This window comes from Procambarus clarkii, unplaced genomic scaffold (assembly GCF_040958095.1).
Source record: "Procambarus clarkii isolate CNS0578487 unplaced genomic scaffold, FALCON_Pclarkii_2.0 HiC_scaffold_187, whole genome shotgun sequence".
Taxonomy (NCBI): Eukaryota; Metazoa; Arthropoda; class Malacostraca; order Decapoda; family Cambaridae; genus Procambarus; species Procambarus clarkii.
The window spans coordinates 478,260-501,827 of record NW_027189220.1 but is presented as its reverse complement, the minus strand read 5'-3'; the positions used below and the strand labels follow the sequence as shown (position 1 = coordinate 501,827).

General features: G+C 44.6%; 1 protein-coding gene across 1 annotated transcript; it reads right to left on the bottom strand.

The window, feature by feature from the left end:
- Nucleotides 1-2,046: 2,046 nt before the first annotated feature.
- LOC138361128 (putative per-hexamer repeat protein 5) lies at nt 2,047-4,889 on the bottom strand. The gene is made up of 2 exons (XM_069320571.1): nt 4,650-4,889; nt 2,047-3,228 (listed from the first exon to the last, which is right to left on the bottom strand). Exons 1-2 carry the CDS (start codon nt 4,887-4,889, stop codon nt 2,047-2,049), a joined length of 1,422 nt encoding a protein of 473 aa, XP_069176672.1.
- Nucleotides 4,890-23,568: the final 18,679 nt, after the last annotated feature.

The following is a 23,568-nucleotide window of genomic DNA, read 5'->3' as shown; positions in this document are numbered from 1 at the left end:
TAAATAGTCAAAGGCTTTTATTTGTTATTCATTGGAAATCATCTAAGTTTATTGTCTTGTTCTCCGTATTTCCGCCTTCTCAGATAATGTGCATGTATGTACTGGAGGTGAAAGGTTCAGCAGTAGGCCAGGGGGCTTTACCCATTAGCAGAGAAAAGGTTGGAACAGAAGGAGGGAAGTGGCTGAGGTTTGATGGTATCTTTAACATTTGAAACTTTTAGGTCTAAAGGCGAATTTATATGACTATCACATGTTTATAGTTTGTTTCTATTTATGGAATGAAGATTTTGATAACTGACTGTCGTGGTGTTTATAATGTCTAATTGAATAGCTTTCCTAATGTTGACCAGACCACACACTAGAAAGTGAAGGGACGACGACGTTTCGGTCCATCCTGGACCATTCTCACGTCAACGATTGACTTGAGAATGGTCCATGACGGACCGAAACGTCGTCGTCCCTTCACTTTCTAGTGTGTGGTCTGGTCAACATATTTCAGCCACGTTATTGTGACTCATCGTCAGCTTTCCTAACGTCTTTAACTGGTTCGTCACTTCACAGGGACCTAAGATGGGCGGGAGCCTCTGTAGGAATGGTGAGCAACAGGGCGTGAGATGCTGAGAATTGTTTCATTACATTTAATATTTGTTGGGAATAATATAACAATTATTGTAAGATGATGTTATCAGCTAAAGGAAGTACCTGACTGAGTTTCAGCCGAAGAATTCAGTTGCAAAGATGCAGGAAATATGAAAATCTTTTGCTCAGTAAATTAGATCATTGAATATCAGTCTCCATCTTACAGCAGTTATTATTTGCAGATTGATTCGTCAAAATAAAAAACTAATTTATAAAAAGCTTATTTAAAGTAAAAATTGTTCCCTGATGAGGTAAAATTTCACTCACCAGGGAAATAGGAGCCTAGTACTCGTGACCTCCAGAATGAGAGAAGAGTGCTCTACCGACTGAGCTATGAGCTAACCAGGATAAGGAAGGATTTGAAAGGTGTCAAACCGCTGCCCAAAATGAAACTTCAAGTATTTCCTGGGCTGCACGGTGTTGTGGTTGACAATTTATGACTCAAGCGTGGATAATTCTTCTGTGCTCAAGTGGCAGATGTGGAAGTTGTGTGAGAGGAGGTGAGGGGATATAAGGGTTATCAAACATAAGGAAAGGAAGAGGGGGAGTAATGGGGAAGGACAACACCGGGTAAGGCGGAGGCGGGGAGAACTCTGGAGAGGTGTTATGATGTGCTGTCTGGTGAGGTCTGGGTCTGAGCGTAGGCAAGGTAGGGAAGTCGTTACTCTGTATATATAAGGTGGGTCTTTTTTCTCATATGAGTATGGCTTCCAGTATTTGTGGTCTTCTCTGGTCAGTGGAGGATGCCAGGATTGTTAGAGCACATGAGCACAAGAGCACGTGAGCACAAGAGCACGTGAGCACAAGAGCACGTGAGCACAAGGGCACGTGAGCACAAGGGCCAGCAGCCTCAGCCAGATGAGGCCTCAGCCACACACGTGTGTGTCATACAAACTCACAACTTTTTCCCAAACTTGTTTTACTGCCTCACATAATACGTGAGTGTGACGAGCACTGAAGACCAGTGCCTGGTCGACCACCAGACTGTAGACCAGTGCCTGGTCGACCACCAGACTGTAGTCCAGTGCCTGGTCGACCACCAGACTGTAGACTAGTGCCTGGTCTTACCACCAGACTGTAGTCCAGTGCCTGGTCGACCACGAGACTGTAGACCAGTGCCTGGTCTTACCACCAGACTGTAGTCCAGTGCCTGGTCGACCTCCAGACTGTAGACCAGTGCCTGGTCTTACCACCAGACTGTAGTCCAGTGCCTGGTCGACCACCAGACTGTAGTTCAGTGCCTGGTCGACCACCAGACTGTAGACCAGTGCCTGGTCGACCACCAGACTGTAGACCAGTGCATGGTTAACCACCAGTCTGTAGTTCAGTGCCTGGTCGTCCACCAGACTGTAGACCAGTGCCTGGTCTACCACCGGACTGTAGTTTAGTGCCTGGTCGACCACCAGACTATAGAGCATTGCCTGGTCGACCACAAGACTGTAGTTTAGTGCCTAGTCGAACACCAGACTGTAGAGCATTGCCTGGTCGACCACGAGACTGTAGTTCAGTGCCTGGTCGACCAACAGGTTGTAAACCAGTGCCTGGTCGACCAAAAGACTGTAGACCACGGAGTGGTCGACCACCAGACTGTAGACCAGTGCCTGGTCGACCACCAGACTGTAGACCAGTGCCTGGTCGACCACCAGACTGTAGTTTAGTGCCTGGTCGAAAACCAGTCTGTAAACCAGTACCTGGTCGACCACCAGACTGTAGTCCAGTGCCTGGTCGACCACCAGACTGTAGACCAGTGTCTGGTCGACCACCAGACTGTAGTTTAGTGCCTGGTCGACAACCAGTCTGTAAACCAGTACCTGGTCGACCACCAGACTGTAGTCCAGTGCCTGGTCGACCACCAGACTGTATTCCAGTGCCTGGTCGACCACCAGACTGTAGTCCAGTGCCTGGTCGACCACGAGACTGTAGTTCAGTGCCTGATCGACCACCAGACTGTAGACCAGTTCCTGGTCGACCGCCAGACTGTAGACCAGTGCCTGGTCGACCACCAGACTGTAGACCAGTGCATAGTTGACCACCAGACTGTAGACCAGTGCCTGGTCGACCACCAGACTGTAGACCAGTGCCTGGTCGACCACCAGACTGCAGGCAAGTGCCTGGTCGACCACCAGGTTGTAGACCAGTGCCTGGTCGACCACCAGACTGTAAACCAGTGCCTGGTCGACTACCAGACTTTAGACCAGTGCCTGGTCGACCACCAGACTGTAAACCAGTGCCTGGTCGACTACCAGACTGTAGACCAGTGCCTGGTCGACCATCATACTTTAGACCAGTGCCTGATCGACCACCAGACTGTAGATCAGTGCCTGGTCGACAACCAGACTGTAGACCAGTGCCTGGTCGACCACCAGACTGTAGACCAGTGCCTGGTCGATCATCAGACTGTAGTTCAGTGCCTGGTCGACCACGATACTGTAGTTCAGTGTCTTGTCCAGTGCGTGGTCGACCACCAGACTGTAGGTCAGTGCCAGGTCGACCACCAGACTGTATGTCTGTGTTTGGTCGACCACCAGACTGTAGACCAGTGCCTGGTCGACCACCAGACTGTAGTTCAGTGCCTGATCGACAACCAGACTGTAGTTAAGTGCCCGGTCGACCAACAGATTGTAGACTAGTGCCTGGTCGACCACCAGACTGTAGTTCCGTGCCTGGTCGACATCGTTACTGTAGTCGACCACATGGGCCTGGTCGACACCTGACTGTAGTTCAGTGCCTGGTCGACACCAGACTATAGTCGACTACCAGACAGTTGTCGACCACATGTGCCTGGTCGACCACATTTGCCTGGTCGATCACGTGACTGTAGTCGACCACATGTGCCTGGTCGACCACCAGACTGTAGTCGAACACATGTGCCTGGTCGACCACATGTGCCTGGTCGACCACCAGACTCTTGTCGACCACATGTGCCTGGTCGACCACATGTGCCTGGTCGACCACCAGACTTTTTTCGACCACATGTGCCTGGTCGATCACGAGCTCTGCCTAAATCCTTAATGTATTGTTCCTTTATCTGGTGTTTTGTTTTCTTCTCTGAGATTTGAGTATTTTAGAGTTTAAAGATTTCTTTCTTTCTTGGGTTTTGTCTTACTCTTAGATTAATGAGTATTTAAGGAGGTTAAGGAGTATTACCATGCTGTTTGCTGTTTTAGAATTAGCTACTCAGAACAAATTGTCCATGTGGCACGGGATATAGTGAGCCAGTAACTGTGTTCGGTTATTCGCAATAACCTTGTTACTGTGATATTTTGGTCAAAATTGTTAATGGAGGTTGGGTTTCCACCTTTTCTCCCGTTTAATTTTCGCTTTTGTTTTAGCGAACTGGTTTTAGTCTTGTTTAAATGTCATTATCTTGGTGGTGGATATAGATACACAGTGTTCACTAGTGTGTCCCATTCTTCAACTCCTTTTCTAATTATTGTAGTTGCTGTGGAATTTGCATCTAGTGCACCTTCTGTCATTGGATTAATGTGGAGTTTGATGCGCAGGGCTTCAACAGCTTCACATTCCAGTAAGTAGTGCAATAGTGGCGCCTCTGCTTCTGTTCCACAGATATGACACTCTTTAACTATTGGGTTCATTACCTCCCAGCAGCACTTGTAACCAAGTCCGAGTCTGTGTATGGCTACTGTAATGTCTCTGGATATCCTTTTGCCAGGCTTGAAAGAGGAGTACTCAGTGGCTTGTTCGTACCATATCGCAGTGGATCTTCCTTCCGCTACTTTGGCTCTGTGGCGACTTTTGATAGTTGGGAGTATTTTCTTCTTGATTTGCTCCTTAATCTATGAAAAACTTGGAGGTATTTGAACCTGTACAACAGGTAGAGCAGTGGCAGTTTTTGCTAGTGAGTCTGCCTATTCATTACCATCTGTGCCAATGTGACTTGGTATCCAGTTTAGGGTAATTAACAGCCCTAGATTATGTGGTTCTTTTCCTATATGTTTGATTTCTGTGAGGAGTTGTATATTATCTCTGTGCTGACTGGATAACAATGCCTGGAGCGAAGATTTAGAGTCGATATAAATGATGACATCATGTAAATTATTCTCAATTGTATAACTTATGGCCTCTTTCATGGCATATAATTCTGTTTGCAATGGTGAGCACCCACTATTCATGTTCCAGTAAGCTTCATTGTTGTTAGTGTAAACTGCTGGCCCTGCATAATCTCTTTCTTGATCAACTGATCCGTCTGAGAAGATGTGAGTGGTTGTAGGTCTTGAGATGGTTTCCATTTGTTGTTCTATGACTGCTTTGAGCCTCTGCGAGTCACGTGCTGATTTTTTAACTGATAATTCTTCAATGCTTATCTTTAGATTCAATTCTTACCATGGAGGAGGCTGTCGAAAGTGTTGATATTGTCTATCTTCCCCTTTGTTTTTAAAGGTGCGTTTCAAGTCCACTTTCTCTAGAATCTTCACCAGATTATCCGTCCATGCACTTGTTCTATATTGAAGGTTTCTGTGAAGCGATCTGTGTATGCTGTCTTTGACTGACAGTCTGGCGGTGGTTCCACCAAGTCTTGCAGTTATGGTGGTACATTTTGAGTACTGGAAGAGATGCACCCTCTCCAAGACTTGTCAGGGAGCGCAAAGCTGAGTTTCTGACTTTACAACGTTGCCGAAGATTTTAAATTTCTTGAGTGAATTTCAACTTACTGTCTATTATGACTCCATGGTATTGAAAAAGGTCATTGAAAGCCGAAGCTAATTCAATGACCCAACAGCTCCAAGGAGACGACAGACCAGAAGTTCGTTTTCATTGACACAATTCACTTAATGAGAGAACACGAGCCACAATTTTTGAACATTAACTTGCAAAAACACGCTAGCCAATTATATCCGAAAGAACTCCTCCTGCGAAAGGTTCAAACCTTGACTGACAGAAGCAATGAAATCCTTTGACAAGTCCAGTACTCTGACCATATGGCTGACCCATTCGCGTCCGAGAGGGTTTTTATATACATACTATATAGATGTCCCGTCTATGATGGGAAAAAACATGTTGTTTTGAAATACTGTGTTTTTCATGTTAGAGAAATCTTCGAAACCTCTTTACCGATTGCTTTGAAATTTTGACACAACGTGGCATTCGAATAGGCGTGTTTATATGTATATACCTAATATATACACCTCACCTGTGACAGGAAAAACGTGTTTTTTTAAAACAGCGCCATCTGTTGAGCGTAAGAGCAGCGCACGTTGTAATCTCTGAAAGTTCTTCACTGATTGCTTTGAAATTTGGGGAGGGGAGGAGGAGGGGACAGGGAAGTTGGGGATGATGGGGATGAGGGGACAGGGGATTGGGGGATGGTAGGGGAGGACGAGGGGACGGAGGACGGGGGAATGATGGGGAGGACTGGGTGACAGGGGAAGGTTGCTGTGGCTCAGCAACGCACATGTGCCAGCAACACGTGGCCGGGTACAGCTAGTATGTATAAAAAGATATATATACATATATATATATATATATATATATATATATATATATATATATATATATATATGCGAACAAGCCTGAATGGTCCCCAGGACAATATGCAACTGAAAACTCACACCCCAGAAGTGACTCGAACCCATACTCCCAGGAGCCACGCAACTGGTATGTACAAGACGCCTTAATCCACTTGACCATCACGACCGGACATAATGAGGTGATAGCCGAGGCTATTTGAACCACCCCACCGCCGGCACTCGGATAGTAATCTTGGGCATAGCATTTTACCAAATCACCTCATTCTTTGGGGCACACGTGAGGAACACAAATGCGAACAAGCCTGAATGGTCCCCAGGACAATATGCAACTGAAAACTCACACCCCAGAAGTGACTCGAACCCATACTCCCAGGAGCCACGCAACTGGTATGTACAAGATGCCTTAATCCACTTGACCATCACGACCGGACATAATGAGGTGATAGCCAAGGCTATTTGAACCACCCCACCGCCGGCACTCGGATAGTAATCTTGGGCATAGCATTTTACCAAATCACCTCATTCTTTGGGGCACACGTGAGGAACACAAATGCGAACAAGCCTGAATGGTCCCCAGGACAATATGCAACTGAAAACTCACACCCCAGAAGTGACTCGAACCCATACTCCCAGGAGCCACGCAACTGGTATGTACAAGACGCCTTAATCCACTTGACCATCACAACCGGACATAATGAGGTGTTAGCCGAGGCTATTTGAACCACCCCACCGCCGGCACTCGGATAGTAATCAGGGGCATAGCATTTTACCAAATCACCTCATTCTTTGGGGCACACGTGAGGAACACAAATGCGAACAAGCCTGAATGGTCCCCAGGACAATATGCAACTGAAAACTCACACCCCAGAAGTGACTCGAACCCATACTCCCAGGAGCCACGCAACTGGTATGTACAAGCCTTAATCCACTTGACCATCATGACCGGACATAATGAGGTGATAGCCGAGGCTATTTGAACCACCCCACCGCCGGCACTCGGATAGTAATCTTGGGCATAGCATTTTACCAAATCACCTCATTCAGAATGAGGTGATTTGGTAAAATGCTATGCCCAAGATTACTATCCGAGTGCCGGCGGTGGGGTGGTTGAAATAGCCTCGGCTATCACCTCATTATGTCCGGTCGTGATGGTCAAGTGGATTAAGGGGTCTTGTACATACCAGTTGCGTGGCTCCTGGGAGTATGGGTTCGAGTCACTTCTGGGGTGTGAGTTTTCAGTTATATATATATATATATATATATATATATATATATATATATATATATATATATATATATATATATATATATATATATATATATATATATATATTTATAAAAAAAAAATTGTATACTGACATATAATAAGAAACATAAGCTTAAGGCCCATGAAGGTGCATCAGCATCACCTTGGCTACTGTTCCATTTCTCTCACCCAAGAGCCTAACTGTTTTCGTTGACAACTCACATCAAACATATGTGAGTTGTATACATATGTTGTGTAAATATGTGAGAATATACACACACATTTTATAGTGTCAATATCTTTCCCGAGACAAAGTTGATTGATTATTAAAAAGCAATTTGTGAACGTGAGTATTTTCTGGAATTACTCTGATCGATGATTAATTTAAGCTCTGAGTGTCACAAGAATCTTGACTGATTATGACGAACTGAGATAGTATAGCCTTTGGGAGATCAGCACAATCAATTTTATTTTAAGAATTGTAAATATGCTTGAAACACCAATATTTCAACAGGCTTTAAGCACCAACAGGCTACATTTAATTAAGTGGAGTACTCTAATAAACTCTAATAAGGCAAGTTTACTTGTCTTATTTGAGGATCAATGAGATTTTCCATTTATTTCGGTAAACATTTCAAGCTCGGTCCCTAATTTGTAATGGCAAATTTGCTTTCATTCAGCTTTTCCTGCTATAAGCTGACATAACATACGTCTGACTACCTTCCCTGCCATATATAGATGTTCCTAATCCTTGAGTACATGATTTGTTATGTTTTATGTTATAATATATTGCAGTGGTCAAGGAACTTTCATTACCTATGTTGTATCTCTCCAGATGTCAGGTCAATTTAAGTACTGTCAAGAGACTTTCACTGTACACTACTCGACTTTAAGTGCCGAGTAAATGTGGCATCCCTTCCGCATTCATAATTAAAACCATTGAATCACAATATTTAGAAATTATCCAATCATACTTACACTATCCAGCTTCATTTTCTCTAATCCTGTAACAGATAAACGTTATCATCACATTATGGCTCGTAATATTGTACATTCACCGGACATAATTTATACTCTCAGTATCTAGCAAGAAAACTATCTTCCGTCTTCTCAAATTCCTCTACTGTCAACAATACCGTCCAAGCATATGTCAACCATTATTATATCTGTATTCTACTCCAAACACCAGTATTAACCAACACAAAGTTTGGCGTTGACTTTGTTTGTCAAGTGTGTATAATGTCCAGATTCACACAACCAAGACATATGGTTAAGGTTGCCACAACATTGGCCACATTGCTGGCCACACGCCAGGAGCTGATCAGATAAGTGGCCGCCACACTGCTGCTGGTCCTGCTGGTCCTGCTGGTCCTGGTGTGTACTAATGGCCTCAGTCCATCACCCGCCCCCGGAAACTGCCTCCTTTGTCTTACACAGCCCTTCGTCCAACAACCAAACTTTACGAATTGTCACTTTCAACTGTATATATATATATATATATATATATATATATATATATATATATATATATATATATATATATATATATATATATATATATATATATATATATATATATATATATATGTCGTACCTAGTAGCCAGAACGCACTTCTCAGCCTACTATGCAATTGCCGATTTGCCTAATAAGCCAAGTTTTCATGAATTAATTGTTTTTCGACAACCTAACCTACCTAACCTAACCTAACCTAACTTTATCGGGTACCGAACCTAACCTAACCTATACAGATAGGTTAGGTTAGGTTAGGTAGGGTTGGTTAGGTTCGGTCATATATCTACGTTAATTTTAACTCCAATAAAAAAAAATTGACCTCATACATAATGAAATGGGTAGCTTTATCATTTCATAAGAAAAAAATTAGAGAAAATATATTAATTCAGGAAAACTTGGCTTATTAGGCAAGTCGGGCCTTGCATAGTAGGCTGAGAAGTGCGTTCTGGCTACTAGATACGGCATATATATATATATATATATATATATATATATATATATATATATATATATATATATATATATATATATATATATATATATATATATATATATATGTATATTAGAATTAGAGAAAAATTAGAGAAAATATATTAATTCAGGAAAACTTGGCTTATTAGGCAAGTCGGGCCTTGCATAGTAGGCTGAGAAGTGCGTTCTGGCTACTAGATACGGCATATATATATATATATATATATATATATATATATATATATATATATATATATATATATATATATATATATATATATATATATGTATATATATATATATATATATATATATATATATATATATATATATATATATATATATATATATATATATATATATATATATATATATATATATATATATATATATATATTAGACATATATTATTAAATATGACCGAAAAAGTGAGATTAATAATTATAACACGAATTTTCTCAATGTTTCTTATATTTTTCTTCACTGTTGATGGTAACTGAAAAATCAATTCTCCAAAATTCATTTTTATTATATATATATATATATATATATATATATAATCCCCAGGACAATATGCAACTGAAAACTCACACCCCAGAAGTGACTCGAACCCATACTCCCAGGAGCAACGCAACTGGTATGTACTAGACGCCTTAATCCACTTGACCATCACGACCGGACAAAATGAGGTGATAGCCGAGGCTATTTGAACCACCCCATCGCCGGCACTCGGATAGTAATCTTGGGCATAGCATTTTACCAAATCACCTCATTCTTTGTGGCACACGTGAGGAACACAAATTCGAACAAGCCTGAATGGTCCCCAGGACAATATGCAACTGAAAACTCACACCCCAGAAGTGACTCGAACCCATACTCCCAGGAGCAACGCAACTGGTATGTACAAGACGCCTTAATCCACTTGACCATCACGACCGGACAAAATGAGGTGATAGCCGAGGCTATTTGAACCACCCCACCGCCGGCACTCGGATAGTAATCTTGGGCATAGCATTTTACCAAATCACCTCATTCTTTGTGGCACACGTGAGGAACACAAATTCGAACAAGCCTGAATGGTCCCCAGGACAATATGCAACTGAAAACTCACACCCCAGAAGTGACTCGAACCCATACTCCCAGGAGCAACGCAACTGGTATGTACAAGACGCCTTAATCCACTTGACCATCACGACCGGACAAAATGAGGTGATAGCCGAGGCTATTTGAACCACCCCACCGCCGGCACTCGGATAGTAATCTTGGGCATAGCATTTTACCAAATCACCTCATTCTTTGGGGCACACGTGAGGAACACAAATGCGAACAAGCCTGAATGGTCCCCAGGACAATATGCAACTGAAAACTCACACCCCAGAAGTGACTCGAACCCATACTCCCAGGAGCAACGCAACTGGTATGTACAAGACGCCTTAATCCACTTGACCATCACGACCGGACAAAATGAGGTGATAGCCGAGGCTATTTGAACCACCCCACCGCCGGCACTCGGATAGTAATCTTGGGCATAGTATTTTACCAAATCACCTCATTCTTTGGGGCACACGTGAGGAACACAAATGCGAACAAGCCTGAATGGTCCCCAGGACAATATGCAACTGAAAACTCACACCCCAGAAGTGACTCGAACCCATACTCCCAGGAGCAACGCAACTGGTATGTACAAGACGCCTTAATCCACTTGACCATCACGACCGGACAAAATGAGGTGATAGCCGAGGCTATTTGAACCACCCCACCGCCGGCACTCGGATAGTAATCTTGGGCATAGCATTTTACCAAATCACCTCATTCTTTGGGGCACACGTGAGGAACACAAATGCGAACAAGCCTGAATGGTCCCCAGGACAATATGCAACTGAAAACTCACACCCCAGAAGTGACTCGAACCCATACTCCCAGGAGCAACGCAACTGGTATGTACAAGACGCCTTAATCCACTTGACCATCACGACCGGACAAAATGAGGTGATAGCCGAGGCTATTTGAACCACCCCACCGCCGGCACTCGGATAGTACACTTGGGCATAGCATTTTACCAAATCACCTCATTCTTTGGGGCACACGTGAGGAACACAAATGCGAACAAGCCTGAATGGTCCCCAGGACAATATGCAACTGAAAACTCACACCCCAGAAGTGACTCGAACCCATTCTCCCAGGAGCAACGCAACTGGTATGTACAAGACGCCTTAATCCACTTGACCATCACGACCGGACAAAATGAGGTGATAGCCGAGGCTATTTGAACCACCCCACCGCCGGCACTCGGATAGTAATCTTGGGCATAGCATTTTACCAAATCACCTCATTCTTTGGGGCACACGTGAGGAACACAAATGCGAACAAGCCTGAATGGTCCCCAGGACAATATGCAACTGAAAACTCACACCCCAGAAGTGACTCGAACCCATACTCCCAGGAGCAACGCAACTGGTATGTACAAGACGCCTTAATCCACTTGACCATCACGACCGGACAAAATGAGGTGATAGCCGAGGCTATTTGAACCACCCCACCGCCGGCACTCGGAAAGTAATCTTGGGCATAGCATTTTACCAAATCACCTCATTCTTTGGGGCACACGTGAGGAACACAAATGCGAACAAGCCTGAATGGTCCCCAGGACAATATGCAACTGAAAACTCACACCCCAGAAGTGACTCGAACCCATACTCCCAGGAGCAACGCAACTGGTATGTACAAGACGCCTTAATCCACTTGACCATCACGACCGGACAAAATGAGGTGATAGCCGAGGCTATTTGAACCACCCCACCGCCGGCACTCGGATAGTAATCTTGGGCATAGTATTTTACCAAATCACCTCATTCTTTGGGGCACACGTGAGGAACACAAATGCGAACAAGCCTGAATGGTCCCCAGGACAATATGCAACTGAAAACTCACACCCCAGAAGTGACTCGAACCCATACTCCCAGGAGCAACGCAACTGGTATGTACAAGACGCCTTAATCCACTTGACCATCACGACCGGACAAAATGAGGTGATAGCCGAGGCTATTTGAACCACCCCACCGCCGGCACTCGGATAGTAATCTTGGGCATAGCATTTTACCAAATCACCTCATTCTTTGGGGCACACGTGAGGAACACAAATGCGAACAAGCCTGAATGGTCCCCAGGGCAATATGCAACTGAAAACTCACACCCCAGAAGTGACTCGAACCCATACTCCCAGGAGCAACGCAACTGGTATGTACAAGACGCCTTAATCCACTTGACCATCACGACCGGACAAAATGAGGTGATAGCCGAGGCTATTTGAACCACCCCACCGCCGGCACTCGGATAGTACACTTGGGCATAGCATTTTACCAAATCACCTCATTCTTTGGGGCACACGTGAGGAACACAAATGCGAACAAGCCTGAATGGTCCCCAGGACAATATGCAACTGAAAACTCACACCCCAGAAGTGACTCGAACCCATTCTCCCTGGAGCAACGCAACTGGTATGTACAAGACGCCTTAATCCACTTGACCATCACGACCGGACAAAATGAGGTGATAGCCGAGGCTATTTGAACCACCCCACCGCCGGCACTCGGATAGTACACTTGGGCATAGCATTTTACCAAATCACCTCATTCTTTGGGGCACACGTGAGGAACACAAATGCGAACAAGCCTGAATGGTCCCCAGGACAATATGCAACTGAAAACTCACACCCCAGAAGTGACTCGAACCCATTCTCCCTGGAGCAACGCAACTGGTATGTACAAGACGCCTTAATCCACTTGACCATCACGACCGGACAAAATGAGGTGATAGCCGAGGCTATTTGAACCACCCCACCGCCGGCACTCGGATAGTAATCTTGGGCATAGCATTTTACCAAATCACCTCATTCTTTGGGGCACACGTGAGGAACACAAATGCGAACAAGCCTGAATGGTCCCCAGGACAATATGCAACTGAAAACTCACACCCCAGAAGTGACTCGAACCCATACTCCCAGGAGCAACGCAACTGGTATGTACAAGACGCCTTAATCCACTTGACCATCACGACCGGACAAAATGAGGTGATAGCCGAGGCTATTTGAACCACCCCACCGCCGGCACTCGGAAAGTAATCTTGGGCATAGCATTTTACCAAATCACCTCATTCTTTGGGGCACACGTGAGGAACACAAATGCGAACAAGCCTGAATGGTCCCCAGGACAATATGCAACTGAAAACTCACACCCCAGAAGTGACTCGAACCCATACTCCCAGGAGCAACGCAACTGGTATGTACAAGACGCCTTAATCCACTTGACCATCACGACTGGACAAAATGAGGTGATAGCCGAGGCTATTTGAACCACCCCCACCGCCGGCACTCGGATAGTAATCTTGGGCATAGCATTTTACCAAATCACCTCATTCTTTGGGGCACACGTGAGGAACACAAATGCGAACAAGCCTGAATGGTCCCCAGGACAATATGCAACTGAAAACTCACACCCCAGAAGTGACTCGAACCCATACTCCCAGGAGCAACGCAACTGGTATGTACAAGACGCCTTAATCCACTTGACCATCACGACTGGACAAAATGAGGTGATAGCCGAGGCTATTTGAACCACCCCCACCGCCGGCACTCGGATAGTAATCTTGGGCATAGCATTTTACCAAATCACCTCATTCTTTGGGGCACACGTGAGGAACACAATTGCGAACAAGCCTGAATGGTCCCCAGGACAATATGCAACTGAAAACTCACACCCCAGAAGTGACTCGAACCCATACTCCCAGGAGCAACGCAACTGGTATGTACAAGACGCCTTAATCCACTTGACCATCACGACCGGACAAAATGTAGTGCCTCGCAAACGTCAGATGGTTTGTCAGATGGCAAACGCCTGCTATCGCTGATAGATACAGCGATAGCAGGCGGCTTGACGTTTGCGAGGCACTACACATCAAGAAGTCAACACCAGCAATCAACAGCCAATTATTGCACAACTATATTCTACCCACCTCAAGACTCCGCTCCAATATAGAAGCATCAAGAAATATGGACCAATAGGCTTTCTACAAACACTTCTATTCAATATCCAATGTTTCGTGTTCTGTCTTGTGTTGATGAAATTAATACCCTATTAATACTCTTGTTCTGTCTTGTGTTGATGAAATTAATACCCTATTAATACCACATCTTGTTCTGTCTTGTGTTAATGCCACATCACCCCTTCCACCTCACTCAAATGTAGATATAATATCGGAGATGCGTAAGTTCTATTCAGTTGTGTATTTGTGAACTAAAGTCTTTGAAAATGTAATAAGTTTTACGAAACGCGCTCGTGTCGCGTCAGACTAGAAATAAAAATGAATTTTGGAGAATTGATTTTTGATTTACCTCCAACAGTGAAACGAAATGTACGAAAGATTGAGAAAATTCGTGTTAGAATTATTAATCTTACTTTTTCGGTCATATTTAATAATATATATATATATATATATATATATATATATATATATATATATAGATATATATATATATATATATATATATATATATATATATATATATATATATATATATATATATATATATATATTATTAAATATGACCGAAAAAGTAAGATTAATAATTCTAACACAAATTTTATCAATGTTTCTTATATTTTTTTTTTTTCACTGTTGATGGTAACTGAAAAATCAATTCTCCAAAATTCATTTTTATTTCTAGTCTGACGCGACACTTGAGCGCGTTTCATAAAACTTATTACATTTTCAAAGACTTTAGTTTACACACACACAACTATAACTGAACAGAGTTTAAACATCTTCGATTTTATACCTGCATTTGGGTGAGGTGATATTTTACAACAGTTTTGGACGAGGTGAAAACAAACTTTCAACACAAGACAGAACACGAAACATTGGGTATAATGTTTTGTAAGTTAAAGAGAAGAATGGAAGTAACTGCAAAGGGACTATTGGCCCATATTCCTTGATGTTTCAATATTGGTGCGGAGTCTTGAAGTGGGTAGAATATAATTGTGCATTAATTAGCTGTTGATTGCTGGTGTCGACTTCTTAATGTGTAGTGACTCGCAGATATCTAGCCGCCTGCTATTGCTGTATCTATCGATGATGTCCGTGTTTTTTGTTAAGACTTCTCTTGTGATGGTCTGGTTGTGGGAAGTGATTACATGTTCTAAAACGGAGCCATGTTGCTTATGCATCGTTAATCGCCTGGAGAGAAATGTTGTTGTCATGCCTATATACTGAATTCTTTGAAGCTTACAGTCCACAAGTGGGCATTTGAAGGCATAGACGACATTGGTTTCTTTTAAAGCGTTCTGCTTTGTGTCTGGAGAGTTTCTCATGAGCAGATTGGCCGTTTTCTTGGTTTTATAGTAGATCGTCAATTGCATCTTCTGATTTTTGTCTGTAGGTATAACGTTTCTATTAACAATATCTTTCAGGACCCTTTCCTCCGTTTTATGAGTTGTGGAAAAGAAGTACCTGTAAGATAGTCTAATAGGGGGCACAGGTGTTGTGTTAGTTGTCTCCTCAGAGGTTGCATGGCGTTTCACCTTCCTTCTTATGATATCTTCAACAAAACCATTGGAGAAGCCGTTGTTGACTAGGACCTGCCTTACCCTACAGAGTTCTTCATCGACTTGCTTCCATCCTGAGTTGTGGCTGAGAGCACGGTCGACATAAGTGTTAACGACACTCCTCTTGTACCTGTCTGGGCAGTCACTGTTGGCATTGAGGCACATTCCTATGTTTGTTTCCTTAGTGTAGACTGCAGTGTGGAAACCTCTGCTCCTTTCCATGAGTGTTACATCTAGAAAGGCAGCATCCCATCCTTCTCCATCTCGTAAGTGAAACGCAACACAGAATTTCGCTCAAATGCCTCCTTTAGCTCCTGCAGATGTCTGACATCAGGTACCTGTGTAAAAATGTCATCAACATACCTACAGTATATGGCCGGTTTCTAGTTCATGTCGACTAAGACCTTTTTTTCGATGGTACCCATGAAGAAGTTTGCAAACAGGACACCTAGGGGAGAACCCATGGCGACCCCATCTACTTGCTTATACATGTGCCCATCGTGGCTCAAGAAGGGTGCCTCTTTAGTACAAGCTTGGAGTAGTTTACTTAGAATGTTTTCTGGTATGTCAAGAGGAGTAAAGGCCGGATCACGATACACTCTGTCCGCTATCATCCCGATTGTTTTATCCACAGGTACGTTGGTAAACAGTGATTCTACGTCCAACGAGGCTCTTATCCCAGTGGCCCGTGTTCCCCGCAGTAAGTCAACAAATTCTTTTGGAGACTTCAGGCTGAAGGTGCAAGGGACATAAGGAGTCAGCAAGCCATTGAGTCGCTTCGCCAGTCTGTACGTGGGTGTGGGTATCTGGCTAATGATTGGCCGAAGTGGGTTTCCAGGCTTATGTGTCTTGACATTTCCATACGCGTATCCAGGCTTATATTCCCCAGTAATCTTTGGCAGGTGGAGTCCGGATTTCTTGGCGTTCACAGTTTTGATCAATTTGTTGACCTTTGCCTTCAATTCGGCTGTAGTGTCCTTCGTTACCCGTTGGAATTTAGTTTGGTCAGAGAGAATGAGGTTCATTTTTGCCAGATATTCGTCTTTTTTAAGAACGACGTATATTGGCGACTTGTCACCTCTTCTGACGACTATCTCCTTAGAGGGAGAGGGAGAGGGAGAGAGAGAGAGGAGAGATGTAGGGGAGAGATATAGAGGGAGAGAGAGAGAAGGGGGAGAGAGAGAGAGAGAGTGAGAGAGAGAGAGAGAGTGAGAGAGAGAGAGAGAGAGAGAGAGAGAGAGAGAGAGAGAGAGAGAGAGAGAGAGAGAGAGAGAGAGAGAGAGAGAGAGAGAGAGAGAGAGAGAGCAGGGGGAGAAAGAGAGAGAGAGGTGTGTCTGAGTGTGTATTGAAGGGGGGGGGGGGAAGGTGGGAGAGAGGGAGGGGACGGTGAGGGGTGTGTGGGGGGATTAGAGTGGGAGGGTTATGGGAGGTGTAGACCATATGGTATGGAGGCCGTGTGTGTACTTTTGTTGCTCTGGTGGGAGTGGGTGAGGGTGAGAGAAGGGGGGGGGGGAGAGTTGTCTCGGTGTAGGTGGAGTGTTTTTTTCACACTTGGGTGTCACAATCTAGATCCCACATGAGCCGCACATTTCCCTTGAGATTCGTTTCCGTTTGTTAACTTATATCCAAGACTAACTAGTAAAATGCAATAACACTGTACACCGATTGACTGACTTTGTGAGAGGCCTTACATTACCGCCAATTCAAAACATCCCACAGCACAAACAGGTGTTAAGTGCTGTTGACAGTGGTGTGTAGGCCTGCTATCTCCATCCACGCCGCTGCCAGGCGTAGGTCCCTCTAACTTGTCGCTAAATATCACCAGTACCCTGATTCTTGTTCCTCTTAGCACCGATATAGTTCAATGCCACACGTTTAGAATCCCTTCTTCACTATCCTATTCACTATTTGTTATGATCTTCACTATCACATCTAGTTGTGTGCACTCTGACCATGCAGTGGCCCACGTGCTTGTCCTGGCACAGATGTTGTACCCCTGATCTAGTCTAATATGCACTATCGGACACTATCCATAAGATTTCTAGTTTCAAATTGGTGTTGCACTCTGTATTATCACCGAACACCGAATTTCCCGTGTATCCCTCTGATGTCCCGAGATATAAAGCCTTATTGGCAAGCGCGGCGCAGCGTGACCACCTCCCTCACTCATCGAGAAACGTGTATATGTGTGTTTGTGTGTGTGTGTGTGTGTGTGTGTGTGTGTGTGTGTATGTGTGTGTGTGTGTGTGTGTGTGTGTGTGTGTGTGTGTGTGTGTGTGTGTGTGTGTGTGTGTGTGTGTGTGTGTGTGTGTGTGTGTGTGTGTGTACTCACCTATTTGTGCTTGGGGGGGTTGAGCTTTGGCTCTTTGGTCCCGCCTCTCAACTGTCAATCAATTGGTGTACAGATTTCTGAGCCTACTGGGCTCTATCATATCTACATTTAAAACTGTGTATGTAGTCAGCCTCCACCACATCAGTGCCTAATGCATTCCATCCGTTAACTACTCTGACGCTGAAAAAGTTTCTTCTAACGTCTCTGTGGCTCATTTGGGTACTCAGGTGGGTGTCCTGAGTGTCCATTTGGGTGTCCCCTTGTTCGCGTCCCACCAGTGTTGAATAGTTCATCCTTGTTTACCCGGCCGATTCCTCTGAGGATTTTGTAGGTTGTGATCATGTCTCCCCTTACTCTTCTGTCTTCCAGTGTCGTAAGGTGCATTTCCCGCAGCCTTTCCTCGTAACTCATGCCTCTTAGTTCTGGGACTAGTCTAGTGGCATATCTTTGGACTTTTTCCAGCTTCGTCTTGTGCTTGACAAGGTACGGGCTCCATGTTGGGGCCGCATACTCCAGGATTGGTCTTACATATGTGGTGCACAAGATTCGGAATGATTCCTTACACAGGTTCCTGAACGCTGTTCTGATGTTGGCCAGCCTCGCATATGCCGCAGACGTTATTCTTTTTATGTGGGCATCAGGAGACAGGTTTCGTGTGATATCAACTCCTAGATCTTTCTCTCTGTTCGTTTCATTAAGTACTTCACCTCCTATTCTGTATCCTGTGTCTGGCCTCCTATTCCCACTGCCTAGTTTCATTACTTTGCATTTACTCGGGTTGAACTTCAACAGCCATTTGTTGGACCATTCTCTCAGTCAGTCTAGGTCATCTTCTAGCCTCCTACTATCGTCCTCAGTTTCAATCCTCTTCATATTTTTTGCATCATCGGCGAACATTGAGAGAAACGAGTCTATACCCTCTGGGAGATCATTTATATATATCAGAAACAGTATAGGTCCATGGACTGACCCCTGCGGGACTCCACTCGTAATGTCTCGCCAATCTGAGACCTCACCCCTCACACTGACTCGTTGTCTCCTGTTGCTTAGGTACTCCTGTATCCAACGGAGTACCTTCCCTTTCACTCCAGCCTGCATCTCCAGCTTTTTCACTAGCCTGTTGTGTGGCACTGTATCAAAGGCTTTCTGAGAATCCAAAAATGTGCAGTCTGCCCACCCTTCTCTTTCTTGCCTTATTTTTGTTGCCTGGTCGTAGAATTCAAGTAACCCTGTGAGGCAGGACCTGTGTGTGTGTGTGTGTGTGTGTGTGTGTGTGTGTGTGTGTGTGTGTGTGTGTGTGTGTGTGTGTGTGTGTGTGTGTGTGTGTACTTACCTAGTTGTACTCACCTAGTTGTGTTTGCGGGTTTTGAGCTCTGGCTCTTTGGTCCCGCCTCTCAACCGTCAATTAACAGGTGTTCAGATTCCTGAGCCTATCGGGCTCTGTCATATCTACATTTGAAACTGTGTATGGAGTCAGCCTCCACCACATCACCCCCTAATGCATTCCATTTGTCAACCACTCTGACACTAATAAAGTTCTTTCTAATATCTCTGTGGCTCATTTGGGCACTCAGTTTCCACCTGTGTCCCCTTGCGCGTGTTCCCCTTGGGTTAAATAGACTGTCTTTATCTACCCTATCAATTCCCTTCAGAATCTTGAATGTGGTGATCATGTCCCCCCTAACTCTTCTGTCTTCCAGCAAAGTGAGGTTTAATTCCCGTAGTCTCTCCTCGTAGCTCATACCTCTCAGCTCGGGTACTAGTCTGGTGGCAAACCTTTGAACCTTTTCCAGTTTAGTCTTATCCTTGACTCGATATGGACTCCATGCTGGGGCTGCATACTCCAGGATTGGCCTGACATATGTGGTATACAAAGTTCTGAATGACTCTTTACACAAGTTTCTGAATGCCGTTCGTATGCTAGCCAGCCTGGCATATGCCGCTGATATTATCCACTTGATATGTGCTGCAGGAGACAGGTCTGGTGTGATATCAACCCCCAAGTCTTTTTCCTTCTCTGACTCCTGAAGAATTTCCTCTCCCATATGATACCTTGTATCTTGCCTCCTGCTCCCAACACCTATCTTCATTACATTACATTTGGTTGGGTTAAACTCTAACAACCATTTGTTCGACCATTCTATCAGCTTGTCTAGGTCTTCTTGAAGCCTCAAACAGTCCTCTTCTGTTTTAATCCTTCTCATAATTTTAGCATCGTCCGTGTGTGTGTGTACTCACCTAATTGTACTCACCTAATTGTGCTTGCGGGGGTTGAGCTCTGGCTCTTTGGCCGTCAATCAACTGGTGTACAGATTCCTGAGCCTATTGGGCTCTATCATATCTACATTTGAAACTGTGAATGGAGTCAGCCTCCACCACATCACTTCCTAATGCATTCCATTTGCTAACTACTCTGACACTGAAAAAGTTCTTTCTAACGTCTCTGTGGCTCATTTGGGTACTCAGCTTCCACCTGAGTGTGTTTGTGTGCGTGTGTGTGTGTGTGTGTGTGTGTGTGTGCGTGTGTGTATGTACTCACCTAATTGTACTCACGTAATTGTGCTTGCGGGGGTTGACCTTTGGCTCTTTGGTCTCGCCTCTCAACTGTCAATCAACTGGTGTACAGATTCCTGAGCCTACTGGGCTCTATCATATCTACATTTGAAACTGAGTATGGAGTCAGCCTCCACCACATCACTTCCTTGTGCATTCCATTTATTAACTACTCTGACACTGAAAAAATTCTTACTAACGTCTCTGTGGCTCATCTGGGTACTAAGTTTCCACCTGTGTCCCTTTGTTCGTATCCTTCCCGTGCTGAAGAGTTTGTCTTTGTCCACCCGGTCTTTGTTGCTGTCCGGTCGGCCGACCGGACAGCACGCTAGACTTGTGATCCTGTGGTCCCGGGTTCGATCCCGGGCGCCAGAAAGAAACAATTGGCAGAGTTTCTTTCATCCTATGCCCCTGTTACCTAGCAGTAAAATAGGTACCTGGGTGTTAGTCAGCTGTCACGGGCTGCTTCCTGGGGGTGGAGGCCTGGTTGAGGACCGGGCCGCGGGCACACTAAAGCCCCGAAAACATCTCAAGATATCTCAAGATAATCCTGTCAATTCCTCTGAGAAATTTGTAGGTGGTTATCATGTCTCCCCTTACTCTTCTGTTTTCCAGGGACGTGAGGTTCAGCTCCTTTAGCCTTTCCTCGTAGCTCATTCCTCACAGTTCCGGGACGAGCCTGGTGGCAAACCCCTGGATCTTCTCTAACTTTGTTTTGTGTTTAACTAGGTATGGACTCCAGGCTGGAGCTGCATGCTACAGGATTGGTCTTACATAAGTGGTTTACAGGGTCCTGAACGATTCCTTACACAAGTTTCTGAAGGTAGTTCTTATGTTGGCCAGTCTAGCACATGCCGCTGATGATATTCTTTTGATGTGGGCCTCTGGGGACAGGTTCGGTGTGGTATCAACCCCCAGATCTTTCTCTCTATTTGACTCTTGCAGGATTTCACCTCCCAGATGATACCTTGTGTTCAGCCTCCTGCTCCCTTTCCCTAATTTCATTACCTTACACTTTTCTGAGTTGAACTTTAGCAGCCATTTTCTAGGCCATTCCTCCAGTTTGTCCAGGTCATCCTGTAGTCTCTGTCTATCTTCATCCATCTTGATTCTTCTCATAAATTTTGCATCAGCAGCGAACATTGAGAGGAACGAGTCTATACCCTCCGGAAGATCGTTTACATATACTAGAAACAAGATGGGTCTAAGTACTGAGCCCTGTGGGACTCCGCTGGTGACATCTCGCCACTCTGATGTCTCCCCCCTCACCGTTACTCGCTGTTTCCTGTTGTTTAAGTACTCCCTTATCCACTGGAGCACCTTACCTTTTAGTCCTGCCTGATGCTCCAACTTTTTTAACAGCCTTTTATGGGGTACTGTGTCAAAGGCTTTTTGGCAGTCCAGGAAAATGCAGTTGGCCCACCCTTCTCTTTCCTGCTTAATTTTTGTTGCCTGGTCATAGAATTCTACTAAACCTGTGAAGCACGATTTACCATCCCTGAACCCATGTTGGTGGTGTGTTACAAAGTTATTTCCCTCCAGATGCTCTACGAGCCTTTTCCTCAACATCTTCTCCATCACCTTGTATGGTATACAAGTTAGGAAAACTGGCCTGTAGTTCAGTGCCTCCTGCCTGTCACCCTTCTTGTATATTTGGACTACGTTAGCTGTCTTCCAACTTTCTGGTAAGTCTCCTGTTTCCAATGACCTGTTATACACCATAGAGAGTGGCACACTTAGTGCTTCTGCACCTTCCTTTAGTATCCATGGTGAGATTCTGTCAGGCCCAACAGCCATTGTCACATGCAGCTCCAGCAGATACCTTTTGACCTTATCACTGGTGAGGTCAAATTACTCCAAAGTTGCTTGGTTTGCCTCCTCCTCATTTAGTGTAGGGGCTTCTCCTTGTTCTATTGTGAAGACCTCCTGGAATCTCTTGTTGAGTTCTTCACACACCTCCTTCTCATTCTCTGTATATCTGTTCTCCCCTTTTCTCCGTTTCATCACTTGTTCCTTCACTGCTGTTTTCCTCCTGATGTGGCTGTGGAGCAGCTTTGGTTGGGTCTTGGCTTTACTCGCTATTTCAAACTGTCTCTCTGTTTCCCTCCTCACTCTAAGGTACTAATTTCTGGCCCTCTGGTATCTCCCTGCTCTCCGGTGTTCATTTATTTCTGTAGTTTCTCCAGGTTCTTTTACTCAGTTGCTTTGCTACCTTGCATTCCTGGTTGAACCATGGGTTTTTCTATTTATTTTCGTTTTTCTCCTTTTGTACCGGGATACCTCTGTCTGCAGCTTCCTGGCACTTCTGGGTGACAAAATCCATTATGTCCTGCACATTCTTGTCTCTAAGTTCTCTTTCCCATGGTATTCCCCTGAGGAAGTTCCTCATCTCGTCATCTGTGTGTATGTATTCACCTAATTGTATTCACCTAGTTGTGTTTGCGGGGGTTGAGCTTTGCTCTTTCGGCCCGCCTCTCAACTGTCAATCAACTGTTTACTAACTATTTTTTTCACCACGCACCACACACACACACACACACACACACCCCAGGAAGCAGCCCGTGACAGCTGACTAACTCCCAAGTACCTATTTACTGCTAGGTAACAGGGGCATTCAGGATGAAAGAAACTTTGCCCATTTGTTTCTGCCTGGTGCGGGAATCGAACCCGCGCCACAGAATTACGAGTCCTGCGCGCTATCCACCAGGCCCCTGTGTGTGTGTGTG

Coding starts and splice junctions, on each gene's coding strand:
- LOC138361128 (XM_069320571.1), bottom strand. CDS start 4,889: ATGGAAACCATCTCAAGACCTACAACCACTCACATCTTCTCAGACGGA. Junction 3,229..4,649: donor ACTCTAAATCTTCGCTCCAG/GCATTGTTATCC, acceptor ACTTAACTACAG/TCTGGTTGTCGATCAGGCAC.